This window comes from Cydia pomonella, chromosome 8 (assembly GCF_033807575.1).
Source record: "Cydia pomonella isolate Wapato2018A chromosome 8, ilCydPomo1, whole genome shotgun sequence".
In the NCBI taxonomy this organism is placed as follows: Eukaryota; Metazoa; Arthropoda; class Insecta; order Lepidoptera; family Tortricidae; genus Cydia; species Cydia pomonella.
The window spans coordinates 20,077,979-20,093,546 of record NC_084710.1 but is presented as its reverse complement, the minus strand read 5'-3'; the positions used below and the strand labels follow the sequence as shown (position 1 = coordinate 20,093,546).

The following is a 15,568-nucleotide window of genomic DNA, read 5'->3' as shown; positions in this document are numbered from 1 at the left end:
GTATAAACGATAAGGTGAGAGAGAGAGAGAGAGAGAGAGAGGAAGAGAGTCTATTTTTTATATATATTTACTGGTACTCTTATTTTGTATTGTACTGACCTGAACTCTTAGCACGTTTCCATCAGAAGTAACAGGAGGAGGGAGTTGAGAGCCACAGAAAGCGCCATGCCGGCGTAGCTTCTCAGCACTCAGGCGAGAGTGCACCGTCACGCTGTCGTATTCACATTCCTGGAACAAAAAACGAAAAATGCAACTTATAAACAAGGAGGAGTAAGGCTTTTAACTTTAAGAGCTTTGAAACGATTTTTTAAATGCCTCGTCAGTGTTAAAGCATACAACCTGCCTAGTAAGCGGACATCGTAGCCTATAGAAGCTTATAAGCTTAGCGTATGCTGAGACGCAGGTGACTTAGTTCCACGCAGTGCAAGTAAAAGACGTTCCGGAAGTTAATACATATGTGTTTTGAAGAGTACTTTACCCATCTTCTTCTCTTCTTTTCATCCTGTTACCCCCTGCTGGGGTGTAGGGCTCGAACCATTTTCTTCCACTGACTCCGGTCCTGGGCAGCTTGGGTAACCTCCTCCCACCCCATCCCCAATACACCCAACTCTTGCTCCACGGAACGGCGCCAAGTAGATTTAGGGCGACCATGTTTCCGTTTTCCGGGCATCTTCCAGGTGAGGGCCACCTTGGATAGGTGGTTGTCAGGCTTCCTGAGGATATGCCCAATCAAATGCCATTTGCGCGTTTGGATCTCCTTATGTACTTTACCCATAGATACTCTAAAAACTCGGCAGCTTCATTCTACAGCCGGAGCGTATGTGGAACAAAATTCCTTTGTAACCATAAAGTGACATTGACATTCAGGTACTACCATCTTACCTGCTGATACATGTTGTTTCCCTCCAGATCAAAATGCGTGAAGTTGAGAGTGATCCTATGCTGTAGCGGGGCCACGATCTCCCACAAGCAGTTCTTGGACGGCGGGTACAAGTCGGGGAAAGACGGAGATGTGATGGTGCCGTTGGGAGCATCCAGTACTCCGCCGCAGGCGTCTGGAAGAGAAGTGCTGAGTGTCATGAAACATTCATTATTTGTCCTTTCGGTAATAACTAGGCGTCTGAGACGATGTTATTGTTTCTCTGAAGGGTTCGTCAGCTCAAAGTAGAGAGCGACCAATGCTCGGTATCTCATTGCGGAGAATACAGAATTAAGTCATTCGTCTAACATTCTTAAAAAAGTTCCGCAACTGAAATGAAAATTAACAGGTCATATCTGTAGCACCTCTGACGTAGTCAGTGAATGTTCTGTTCTGAGACCTCGAATGGGAAGCAGTTATAGCGCAAAGCCATGCGCTAGATAGTTGACCGACATTAAAAACAAAAAAGTTTTTGGCAATAATTTCATTTTTCAATACCACGCATCCCCATATCATTCCCACGGTTTCGGTTGATTTTTCTTACAAGCTTTTATCGCTGTCTGTACTTTTTTTCCACAAGCATCTAATATTCATTGAGACAATTCTAACGACCCGAAACACAATTAGTTTGCGTTGATTTTTTACAGAGTTCCAATGGCCAGTTCCTGTCTCCATCAACAGATCAGCTCCATGTCAACATAATATTGCATTGACAACCGATTTACATGTGTAGGTATGCAAAATTTCAGCTCAATCGGAAATCGTGAAGTGGACCCACTTTAGCTTCCAAGATTTGACCCAAGCTATCTAACTAACATACATACTAACAGGGCAAGGTAAATAGAAGCTTGTAACAAGGCAAAGGTGACGTGATACAGAACAAATCAATTCAGAACGACATTGAAGTTAAGGCAGAGTTAAATATCCAATACACTCACTTTCACATTTCTTCCCATCAGAATGCAGTTCGTAGCCAATATCGCAGGCGCACTCGTACCCGCCCAGCGTGTTGACGCACGAGTGGCTGCAGCCGTGGTCGATGATGGAGCACTCGTCGAACTCCTTCATGAAGGTAGCTGAGAACCCGGCTTTTTGCACTGAGCTGTCGGACTCGAAAATTACTAGGAGTTTGTTAGACGTGGATCTGAAAAAAAAAATAAGTTAAAGGCTCTTAATAAAGTTCTAGATACAGGAAGCTTATTCTGATGTTTTAATTTAACGTATCATTCACGAAGACGCGTGCCTTGACTCGTATTGTCATTTTATTAAAGGTTAGATTTGACAAATCTGCGCGTCGTCGTGGATAGAAGATAGAACGCATTTTAGTTATTTTAAATCCCCGATACAAAAAAACTTAATCATTCTTCGAATCGGGCCGAAAGCAATGGCAGTGCAGTAACGGTAGGTACATTACGATACAAGTGCGAAAAGTAGGAAATTCGAAACGAGTGGCGATAAATTAATCGACGCGAGTTGCGAATTACCTATTCGCACATGTATCGTACAACGTTTTACAGTACATATGACCCTTTAAATGTTCGACACAGTAACGTAATATGCTAATTTTCGCACTAGTGCGGTCAAGTAGTACCATATGTACTGTAAAATATATACCAGTACCATAATTCAGAGTATTCAGACACGGTAAAATAATTGAATGAGTTTTCTAAGTATACTACTGCTGTACTATAGCTTACTGCGGGACTAACTCGATCTATGTAGAATTGTCCTATACCACATTTACTTATTTATTTATTATTTAGGCTGTTGCACGTATTTTACTTAGCAGTATTATAGACGACAAAATGCATTAAAAAAATAGGACATTATTACACAAATTAACTAAGCCTCACAGTAAGCTCAAGAAGGCTTATGTTGTGGTTACTCAGACAACGAAATACTCGTACACGCAAGACTCAGAAACAAATATCCGTGCTCCGTGCTCATCACACAAATAAATGCCGTTACCGGGATTTTTGAACCCAGAACCATGGGCTTCATAGGCAGGGTCACCCACTAGGCCAGAACGGTCGTCATTGTGCCTACAGTTCTACATATATTCTCGAATACACACCTGATGTCTGGGGGAATCTTATGCCCACAGAACACTCCAATAAGCGGGCTGTCCATGGAGTGTCCATCGCGCACTTTAACCTTGTCGTAGGAACAGGTGTCGTGATTTTCCACTTCGAACGAGTGGAAACGGAGGGCAACTTGGTAATCCTGGAATATTAATATTGTATCAGAGTCTCGGAGATAATAAGATATTTTTGGCAAGGCACTTCTACGCTGATTGGTTATTTGTTTTTAACGTAGACATCCTAGCTAACCCAGAAACCCAGAGGGTAGTTTAGTTCAGTTTCTTTTTTAGGGTTCCGTACCCAAAGGGTAAAACGGGACCCTATTACTAAGACTCCGCTGTCCGTCCGTCTGTCTGTCTGTCTGTCCGTCTGTCACCAGGCTGTGTCTCATGAACCGTGATACAGTTGAAATTTTCACAGATGATGTATTTCTGTTGCCGCTATAACAATAAACACTAAAAGTATGGAACCCTCGGTGGGCGAGTCCGACTCGCACTAGTCCGGTTTTTTAAATTAATGGCATCTGTCCAGTGGAACTATTGGGCAAAATCGGAGAAAATCTTTATTCATAAATTATCATTTTATTTTTTTACTTTGGCGCAATATTTAATATGGTAGTAAATATGCAACATGCGGCGTGAGACATGACAAGATTTTAACATACCTACATTTTCACCCCACCAGTTCGATATGCATTTGGCTTCTGAGTTAGAAAACAGAAGGTCAGGCAATTTCTCACCATAAATATGCTCGTAGTCTTTTGTCTGAATCGACTAAGTAAAATAGTAGATGAGAGTAGAACTCATATTTGAGGGATCTCCCACTAGAAATCGCTTACTTCAGGCACAGACAGCTTCCAGATGCACAGTTTATTGGGCTGATAATCGTCCGGGTAGTTCGGGGACTCAAGATGTCCGCTGCTGTCCACTTCGATGTCTCCACCACACACCGCTATAAATGAACGAAAAATTGATCTAAATAACTGTAATTTCTCATATAAAATTAATGCTAATTTGTATACAGACAAATTATATAGACTGCAAAACGGAGCAGGTTTATCTTTGGTTCTACTTTTCTCACTATCCCTCATTGTGGCGTGGCTGACAAATGAGATTCATCTTAGATTATTTTGTCACTGTCTACTATATCAGTGTCCTGGTGAGTCTAAAGGCGGGATTCCATCAGAGTGCGGTACAAGCATTTTTGACTGAATATACTTGTGCCGGGCAGTGTCGTACACTGGTGGAATCCCGCCTTAAAGAAAATCACTAGTTAGTTCATGGTAATAAAAGGCAAATGTTAATTTTTCACATCCACCTTCTTAAGAAAGCATTTTATTTATGGTATTGATATACTTCTCCAAGAAACAAAATGTTTCGTAAAAGACGATGGCTATCATTAATACACAAACTATAAGCACTTAAAGCTTCTTACCTTCATAATGCGCCTTGAATCCCTTAAACGGCTTAGGCCTAAGCCCCGGCTGGTAGACCACAGTCAGCCTGGATCCCGTAGACCTCATCATGGGACCCTTCCCAGAGCCACATATGCGCCCCAAAACTGGCGCGTTTGGCATGTAGCCATCCCTGATCTCCACCCATTCGGAACGACACTCTTCGGATTTGTGGATGTCGATTTCTGTAAAGAACCAGAATATTTTGTTAACCTTTTAGTACTTTAGCAGGCAAGGGAAACAAGGTAGGTTGACGTAAAGGTTTACGCGCAAAACTGAAATTCAAATGATTACGATCAAGGTCACATAATAGACAGACACAGAGCGTGTATTCTATAGGACGGTAGCTCTCTTTTAGGTATGTCTTGTATACTGAAATATAGAAAAGTTTGCGATAGTATCAGCGCACAAGACGTACCTAAAAAAAACTGTTCTGTGTTGGTGTTTTGGGGAAATACGGTGGTATTAATTGATAAGTGGTGTTATTGATAAGTGGTGACTTACCACACTTGAAACGACTCTGGTATGAACGGACATATTATATCAATTCAACATTGACTTATACAATTCAGTGACCATATTAGTAAATACAGTTACCACAAAAGTATTAAATTACAGTAGAGCGAACGAGAATTACCATGATTCACGAGAAATAGCCTGTAACACGATATTCTGAATAGATTGACCACACAAAGCCACAGCCATCAACTAGTGTTACAGCAGGTACATTATTCCATTGAGCAGACAACAGAGATTTATCGTTTCCAATGACCGACTTCGGAAATGGAATAAAAGTGACCGTAAATTCATTAATTCAGAGAATACATTTGCAGGGGTGAATAATTGTACGCGCAGAGAGCTTTGGCGGATGCAGAACAAACAGAAATGTGGGGTTTTTAACCCTTAGCCAAATCTTGTGAGGGGGATAAGGTTTTACTGCACAGACAATTTTCACTATGGGACCAACACCGAAATCACGATAATAAATTTGGCTGTTTCATTCATTTTTCTATGAGAGAGTCATATTATTTCGCGATTTCAGGGTTCTTCTTTTAGAAAAAGTTGCACAGTATGTTACATATAGACCTATCAAAATTCGGCTAAAGGCTGAAAAAACAATTCGTAAATCACTAAACTTTGCTCGCAACTTCGTCCGTGTAGAAATTGTTAAAAATTTCAATCCATTTTCGTCTTCGTCGGGTTTGAATTCCAAAAATTATACTAATACGCAATCAAGGCTCAACCGATGCCGACTAATTTCTGTAACTAACTCTAACTATGGATGTTCTTTACAAGTCGCTTCAAAATTGTGCTACAAAAATACATTTGTCGTAACCTATAACGAGGACACCAGTGTCGCAGAAGATAAAACTCGATATCGAGTGTATCGACATGAACTATCGTTATAAAGACAATAAAATAATGTAAGTACAAAGGTTAGGTATGTGCTTTTATAGGTATAAGTAACTCTACCTACTATTGCACACGAATTAAAGAACAATCTTCAAAGCAATAATAATTGCGTGACTTGTTTTTATTTTATTAATATCTGACATTGCATTAGTCTGACAGTGTGATATATGTCCGTATCGTAATTAATAATGAAAATTTCAGCAAATACGTTTTTTTGATTGAATCGTTCCTGTTTACTGCTTTTTATTTAAAAAAAAATTTGATTGTACGGTAACTACTTAAGTGTCATGATAATTAATTACAATTTAAGATAGAATTGGAGTATACTCATATTAAATTTAGTAATAAGTGTATCTACTAACCTACCTATAAACCAGAGCAAGTGTTTACATATTTTCATACGTTATTAATTGAAGGAAAAATAAATAAATATACTAATATACATACTTGTGAAGTCCTCACTTAAAAATACTTCCATCTAAAAGATTTTTTTTTTTTTTTTTACTTCTTAGATGTAGTTCTCATTTATTTGCTTAATTTGTGAATGTCTAGACCGTTACTAGGCTACTATCAAAATGTTAGGGGTCTTAGGTCGAGCACTGCTGAGGTACGTCAACAGATTTTAAGTAAAAATTATGACATAGTGATACTTACAGAAACTTGGCTGAATGATAGCATTTTTGATTGTGAATTATTTGATAATCGATATGCGGTATATAGGCGAGATCGTGAAACCTCAACTTTAAACAACTCAAAAAAATTGGGTGGTGGTGTTCTTATTGCTGTTAATAATAAACTTGTGTCGAGAAGAGAGCAAGGGTGGGAAAGTGAGTGTGAGGATTTGTGGGTCACTTTAGAGATAAATTGTGGTGGGCAGGTAGACAGGCTAAGAGTATGTGCAGTTTATTTGCCTCCTCCAATCTCGAAAAAAACGTTAGATGAATTTATAGATAAGGCGAATAAAGTTCTAGAGATTCCATGTAAATATACAATTATAGTGGGGGATTTAAACCTGAGTGGTATAACGTGGACTGCTGATGCTTCGTATACTAAGCCTAATGAATATAATAACTGCTTGCTTAAAAGCACGTTAGTCGATTTTATGTTTTTAAATGATTTTAAGCAATTTAACGCGGTGACTAATTCGAGAGGCCGTATTTTGGATCTGGTGCTGTGTAATGAGGATGTTGTTAGAGTCTCGGAAAGCTTGTCTTCGATTAAACACACAGATGTTTTTCACCCGCCGTTAGACTTAATAATTAAGTTGCCTGGTAAAATAATACCTAGGATAAATAAGTCCAGTTCCAATTTTAATTTTCATAAAGCTGACTATGAAATTATTGTAAAGGAGTTAAATAAAATTTCATGGCACGACGTACTCGATAAATACAGCGATATAGATAAAATGGTAAAAAGGTTTTACGAGATTTTGCGTGATATTGTCAAAATAAATGTGCCCATGACTAAATATCATCGCAACCGTGCCTTTCCAGTATGGTACTCAAATCATCTAATATATCTTTTAAATAGAAAACACAAATATCACGTTAGATTTAAAAAGTACCAAAATCCACTAGATAAACTAGAGTTTGATTACCTGAGGGTTGACTGTGAAAAGATTATGAAAGCATGCTACAATAGTTACATAAATTCGATAGAAAAACAGATTAAGAAAAATCCTAAGTATTTCTGGACCCATATTAAAAACATGCGTAAAAATAGTTCAAATTATCCACCAGTTATGTTGTATGAGGACAAACAGGCTAGTAATTCTAGAGAGATTAGTAACCTGTTTGCAGAGCATTTTAGTTCAGTTTATGATGACAGCGACACGAGGAACCAACCAAACGTAAGTGGCGGGGAACTAGCCGAAATACTGATGGGAGATGAATCTGGGGAATTGTCTTTCACACAGTTTGAGGTTGAATTACAATTGCGAACGTTAAATGCTACGAAGGGTAAAGGGCCAGATGATATTCCCCCCGTATTTTTAAAAAACTGCGCGAAATCACTTTCTGTGCCACTTATGATTATATATAATGCATCTCTGAAAGCAGGGATATTTCCATCGGTGTGGAAACGAGCCAGAGTTATTCCGGTATTTAAAAGCGGCAGTCGTGAATTAGTTTCAAATTATAGGCCCGTTTCCATATTGTCTTCGATGGCCAAGGTTTTCGAAAGGCTGGTTTATGTTGCACTATTTGATCATGTCAAAAGTATGCTCTCTCCTTATCAACATGGGTTTATGCCCAAGCGATCGACTTGTACAAATCTTTTTAGCTACGTCACCAGCCTTACGGAGGCTGTCGATGGTGGTTATCAAGTAGACGCGGTTTACACTGACTTTTCGAAAGCGTTTGATAAGGTTAATCACAAAATCTTAATTCATAAGTTGCACAAGTTTGGCATTGCAGGTAGTTTACTTAGCTGGTGCCATACTTACCTTCAAGGCAGGCCTTCAACTGTGGTAATAGAAGGCACTCAGTCTGACTGTTATATTGCACTCTCCGGTGTACCACAGGGGTCTAATTTGGGGCCATTATTTTTTAACATATTTATTAACGACATCACCTATGAATTTAATAATTCGACTGTATCGCTGTTTGCGGATGATTTAAAATTGGTCCGGGTAGTAAAAAATCAATCTGACGTCCATCTGTTACAAGAGGATGTGGATGTGTTGGTAAAATGGTGTAAGTCTAACAAAATGGTGCTTAACCCCACTAAATGTTACCACATAAAATTTAGTCGGAAAAGAAACCCTATACCATCAGAGTACATTATTTTTAACGAAACTTTGCAAGAGGTCAATGAAATAAGAGATTTGGGTGTCATAATAGACAGCAGACTACGCTTTGTGCGTCACATAGACAAGACAATAAATGCTGCCTTTAAATCTCTAGGGTTTGTGTTAAGATGTGCTAGGGAGTTTAAAGAATGTTCTACAATGGTGACCCTTTTTAATTGTTTTGTGAGGAGTAAATTAGAATACTGTAGCGTTGTCTGGAATCCTACTTACAAAATACATATTGAAAGGATTGAACGATTGCAAAAAAGGTTTACTAGACATCTTGCTTATCGCTGTGGAACAGGCTGCCAAGCATATAACGCTAGACTTAAACAATTTAAACTAATTTCTCTTAGTAGTAGGCGTACTATGCTGGACCTAATGTTCTTGTACAAACTTCTAAACGACAAGATTGACTGCATGCATATTGTTAGTCAGATAGGGCTGAAAGTACCGTCTCGTTTACCACGTTATCCTTGTGCCTTACTCTATGTGCGTCGTAGTCGAACTAACCTATTGGCTCACTCCCCTCTGCCTCGCCTGGCTCGCCTATACAACAAGCATGCTAATAATGTCCCTTCTTTGGATGTGTTTCACGACAGTGAAGCCTCATTTAAAAACAAATTATTATCTGTTGACAATCTCAGCTAGCTCGGCTAACTTGGTTACTTTTGTGTGGAAAATTTATTGTTCGTATTAAGTAGACGTTTTGTTAATTAATATCATATTTATATTAAGGTCTTATTCTGAATCTTAACTTAAATAATGCATGCTGTGATTGCCTTTAAGTGGGGGATCAATTATAAATGTGCTCTTTTAGTATGTAAATTATAGTATGTGAATTGTATCTTCTGTTGGTGATCCTAATAAACAAATAAACAAATAAACAAAAAATGTTTCCTCAATCTTGTTTATTTACCCAAAAAATCTTGTCGGTTACCATTACCATTTGCAACAGGTCATCCGTACCGAATTTCCTCACACAATGTTCATTGAGCACTGTGACGTCACTAACAAAAGCTGTGTCGCCCAGATTTATAGCTTTTCCAATTGTGTTCTTTGTGTCGGTCGCCTTTGTAACTTCACAAATAAAATGTATACACAATTCTGTGAATTTATGCGTAAATATGAGGACTGGAGCTTGCACAGGTAAAAATAACCGCTGAAAAACATTTAATATTTTCTCAATAGAATAAGAATTGGCTGTTGTCTATCGTCGGTTAAGGTGACGTTCAGATTCAGACTGTATCAGCATTGCAGCGCGACATTACTGCCGCAAATGTCAAACATCCGGGCGGAAACCTCGATTTTGATATTTGCGACTCTAATGGAGTCGGCAGTATTGTCGCGCTGCAGTGGACTGCATTACTTCAGGAAACGTCAAAATGGCATTTTATCAAGAAATTTACATGAAATCCAAACGTCACCTGTAAGGTTCTGTTTGGATTCAGACTGCACCAGCATTACTGCAGTAGTATTGCAGCGCGACGTGGTAACATGGAACCAGTCTTAGGCTAAATTTTATAACTAGCTACATTAGTTCATACTCAAAACTGCATGCATTGCTGCAGGAAATGACAACTTTAATATAAAAGTCTCGATAAAATAATCTATTTTGACCTTTCATGCAGTATTACAGTCGGCTGTGTTACTGCAGCAGATTGTCGAGCGATATTATTGCCAAGTGCATTGTTGTCGCAAATGTAAAAATCAACTTTAAATAAAAAAGGCCGATTAATATCCACTAAAAGCAGTCACAATCCAATTAGTGCAATTAGAAATGAAAACAATTAGCTATTAAATGTCGACGAGCTTCATAACGAGTCACTCGGCTATAATAATTGCCAATAACAACTTCCTCCTAAAGGATTTTAACTTTATTATTTTATAGCAATTAAAATACAAACAGTTATTAACCCAAGATCCTTTTCATCTTTTGAAGAATGTTTTAGCGTGAAACGTTTTTAATATCGTTCAGAAGGGGTCATCTTGTAAAAACGCGAGATGTAACGAAAAGTGTTATGGCGCGAATACATACAGCTAGAGTCAGAGAGAGAGTTATGGTCAGTTTTTTTAGGATATAGGAGGCAAACGAGGCGAGTCGCCTAATGGTAAGGAATTACCGTCGCCCATGGACACTTGCAACACCAGAGGGCGTTGGCGGCCTTCAAGAGATAACGTTATATATGCTCCTGACCGTTTTCGGCCACGGCGACTACTTCAACTCCTTTTTTGGTGTTCATGTGCTCTCGTGTGGCTGACGTAGCCGATCTTGTTGGCAAAGACCCGTGCGCACAACGGGCACGAGAGGACACCATCAATATAATTATAACTGATCACCGTTGGTGGTCGGGCTTTCAGCTCATCCCTCTTGTCGTCCAGTTCTGTTCGACGACGGGATTCAAAACTATCCGTATGTTTCCTAATCAAAGAAGACCCAGGGCGGTTGGCGGCCTGCTTTTCCGCCAATCGACACTTGATATTGTTGTCAATCCGTACAAATAAACTAACGCAATACCTAAAGAAAGGACGCTTAGCACGAGAAATTTAGTACACTGACCCGTCTGTTTTTATTTTTTTAATCTCTTCTATAAGGTAACCTTTGTTTTTTTTTTTAATTCACGTACAAATAAACATAATAGCAAAAAAATAAAAAAATGCTTTCGCGTTATAATATTTTTTCCTAAGCCGTCAGTTTTTGGAGGGTTGCCAAATTGCAAATTGTGAACGAGACGTCGAATGCGGTATAGTTGGTTTACCCTCTCCAGTAACTAGCAATTAGTTAGCGATTGATCGGTTGTAGATGGGTTGTAGAAAATTGCCTTTTCGAATAGTGATATAACTAGGAAACAAATCAAATGATTTTAGGAAAATATTTGGATTTGTGTTGTTTGAGTAAAAACATTACTATACCGCCGGGGATCACGGAAAAGGTTCTAACAATTTCGATGAAATTATGGGGGTTTTTGGGGGCGAAAATCGATCTCGGTCTTATATCTGGGAAAATCCGTAATTTGAGTCTTTATGTTTTCCGAGCGAAGCACGATCATCCATGTACTAATTAATAAGCTCGAATACCTAGATGTCACGTACGATACAAAAAGTGACCAAGACCTCCATGTTGGGATCGACCCAGCGTCTTCTGTATTCGTGGCAGTTGCCCGGGCCACGGCCGCATGGGTCGAATTTTCTCTAGTATTTGCAATGTTTTAAGGGCTTACGGCGTCCTTTGGCCAAGTCTAACGTAGAACAGTATGGTTCGCACATACTCCCTCCGGTATCATATCATCATCATCATCAGCATATCAGCCTTTTATGCCCACTGCTGAGCATATGCCTCTCTTCTAGTACACCACTTATCCCGGTCCTCAGCTAATCTCATCCAGAAGTAACTCGCAATCTTCCGAATGTCGTCCACCCAACGAGCCAACGGACGCCAGGCACTCCTTTCGTCTGAAAGTGGCCACCATTCCGTTAACATTTTGGCCCACCTGCCATCACTTTGCCTGGCAACATATCCTGCCCAGCTCCATTTTCCCTCTGGAATGAGGTACGAACAATTCTCTTTGGTATAGATCTATCTTCTTCTTCATGTGCCATCTCCATCACGGAGGTCGGCGACCTTCTGTCCGTATGCCACTTTATCGTATGTTACTCAAGATCTATAGACACGTATTATCGTCGATATATGTATGTATATACCTGGGTTCCGATTGGTTAAGGTTGAAAAATATTTTTTTAGTAAATAAGGCTAATCTTACACAAGTCATTAAACTTACTTACTCTTTCACTCTAAAACGTAAGACAGTATCGATGGTAAGTCTAGTTTAATTAAAGAACTTTGTCTTATAATTATAAATTAAAAGTAATATGGGACATTTTTACATACATTGACCTAGTACTACGGTAAGCTCAATAAGGCTTAAGGCTGGGCAAGTCACTTCCGGTCCATAGAATGCAAGTAACTTGGAATAATCTGTCACTTCAACAAAACTTCGAAATAGACATATTTAGTGATTCTATTCAAAATTTAAAGCGCAGAATGTTTAAAAAAACTTAATATGCTTGTAATATTATATTAGTACTATTAGTAGTAGTTAGTATTTTCCTATGCATGTTTCAATCACTTAATCTATTAATGTATAGTTGTAGTTAATAATGTAGTGTAAAAAGCCTCGAACTGTTTGAGTGTTGTTGCACACCTGTTATTGGTGCATAGATATTATACGTGGCCACTATACTTGTTACTTTGCTAGCTTTGTTTATGTACTGTTGGTGTGTCTTATAAAATAAAATAAAAATAAAAAAAAGGCTTGTGATACACATATTCCATGTGTAACAGAAGAACGACGTAGGCGACGATATATATAATAGATAGGTATAATTAAATACTTATCCAATACGAACTTGTCCAATACTTATACAAACATCTATACTCAGGAACAAATATTTGTGATAAACACGTGTTGGATACAATGTGATTGGACCCGAGCGGTTACATGCTCGAAGATTTGTCCTCGAATTTTCAACCATGTCCCTTATGTTACCTTATAAAATTTAATGTAAGGAATGGCTAATGAAGGGTTTACGGATAGTTTGGGGTCTTGTTTTTAATTTCCCATGAGGTTTCCATATCTTCTCGTAGATTTAATATTTAATATTGAAATATACCGCTCAAACAATTGGCTACTTGACAGTTTTTTGTAAATAATGTCAAACGATCTTGATTTTCCTGAGGATCAAATGTCTATATAGGACTCATGGCATTTAAGCAACACAAAGGTCAGAAATGAGAGTTATAGTCTGACGCTCGCACTCGACGATTGAAACGCCCCTAACAAAATGATAATGTGATGTGACGTCACATCATATAAGTCTGTCCTAAATGTATGGAAGATCAAGGAAATTGCATTTTGACCCTGAAATATTGCGTTTATGTGTATAGTTGTCATACTATTTATTTTTCAATAAAATGTAAGGAATCGAATGGTACCATTTTCTTTTCTATTAAAAAAAAAAAGAAAAAAAATAAAAAATTGAGACTTCGGATCCTTGTATTTTTTTATAATCTCAATATAATTTTTTAAATTCCACTTTTTTTATAATGAATGGCTCGTTTTCTATCCATTTAACTAAATTTTATTATAATATTCAACATGTGTCAAGTACCCAATTATTTAAGCAAACATAATTATGTCCATATATCAATCTCGATTTGCCAAATATCACTATCACCGTATTGTTGGCATCTAGAAGTGTAGATAAAGGCGAAAATAAATGTGGGGAAGACTGCGTTAAATTTAATTCAGGGAAGTCCGTCATGGCATGGGGCATGGGCACGTCTCCTCCTCGTTATTTTTCTTTCCGTTGTCTTTCCTCCTTGATCGGGTGCGCCAGACATTTCGGTTCTGGGTTGTTGTTTCTTGTTGTGGCTTCCGAATCGTTCGTGATACTTCGATTAAATACAGACAAAGGAAGAGCTTCACTTCTTTTGCTCTACCGAACTTCTGAAAGTTTCTTCTGTTACAGATGGAGTATGCGTAACAAAAGAGTTAAACGCGACGAAAGAACTATAGACAATGTTCCCTTATATACGGTCTTTTCCACATTGATCTTAAGTGTGCTTTAGGTTTTAATAAAATACCATTTGTAATTGCGTTTCTAATTATACCGGGTGTTTTCTGTAACACGAGCAAATAATTAAACCATATCTGCTCCTAAAACGATATAACTTTTGACAAACAACTTTTAATAGAGGTAATTATGAAATCTTTAGATTTTATCTTTTTCATACAAATTTAATATTATTTTCAACGTACGCTGACATCAAGATGATATATGTACGATGACACAAGATGTGTTGTGGGTACTCAGACAACGATAATAATATACAAATACTTAAATGCATAGAAAACATCCATGACTCAGGAACAAATATCTGTGCTCATGACACAACTAAATGCCCTTACCGGGATTCGAACCCAGGACCATAGGCTTCATAGGCAGGGTCACTGCCCACTAGGTAGACCAGTCGTCATTTGGATCTTGCCCGCACCAATACATGTACGGACAAGTACGAGCGAAGTACACGATAACTGAATGACATAAGTCAGATAACTTTCTAATATCAATGTACGTTCGAATGCCTGAATATATGCGTATAGTAAATTTCCTTAGAGCATCCTATTCCTGGCCGAGACGAGAGATTTAACCACCCATAACCTACCATTTGCAGAAAAAAACCTTAGTACTACTATTACACATTGTACTTCAAATGTTATAGGCAGCAATAACTTTCCACTCTGGTGGGCCGAGGCAATACCAGAACCGTTCCAAGCAAATGTACCAGTATAACCAGACCTCCGTAAGTCCATAACGAGTCTTCTTTGCCCTGTAAAGTTTAAAGGGGCAGGGATCAGTGGGGGCTCAAGGTAAGCTGGAAGGCTGTGCTCGTAAATTTTCCCTGGTCACTACAGTTTAGCTTACGTTTGTGGTGGCACAGAGTTTAGAGCTATTAATTTGTCAGCTTAAAATAGAAAGTTCGGTGGAGATAGTGACCGCGGGTGCTTGTCAATCGAATGGATGGTAAGTTTGGATTTGTAGATTATGCTAGTCATAAAAGATTTATTGTGTATTTTGCATCAGTCTCATAATCCTTATTGACCGAAGCGTTAGCGAAGGTCTTCGTTTTAAGTCAGGCAGTTTGCTTTCGTATGTCCGGATGTTCTCTTCTACAGGTCGCAATTCTCAACCGAGTCTCGTGTTTTGTGACCAGATTCTACGATTAAATATATTTTTTAGTTCCAGGTTTTCAAAAATGCGGAAATTGACATAAAGGACTTAAGCACCAATATGTGCTATGCCGCTTAAGACCATTGTGAGTTCACCGTGAAAACGACCCAAAGAATTAAGAA

At 38.5% G+C, this 15,568-nt stretch overlaps 1 protein-coding gene across 1 annotated transcript in view; it reads right to left on the bottom strand.

The window, feature by feature from the left end:
- The window catches only part of LOC133520815 (bone morphogenetic protein 1), a 139,609-nt gene that overhangs the window by 7,678 nt on the left and 116,363 nt on the right, over positions 1–15,568 (bottom strand). Inside the window, exons 10-15 of the mRNA XM_061855487.1 lie at positions 4,435–4,638; positions 3,839–3,951; positions 2,994–3,142; positions 1,858–2,063; positions 883–1,055; positions 100–228 (exon numbers count right to left, since the gene is read on the bottom strand). Coding sequence (XP_061711471.1) covers positions 100–228; positions 883–1,055; positions 1,858–2,063; positions 2,994–3,142; positions 3,839–3,951; positions 4,435–4,638 — 974 coding nt within the window. The remainder of the gene's footprint in view (positions 1–99; positions 229–882; positions 1,056–1,857; positions 2,064–2,993; positions 3,143–3,838; positions 3,952–4,434; positions 4,639–15,568) is intronic.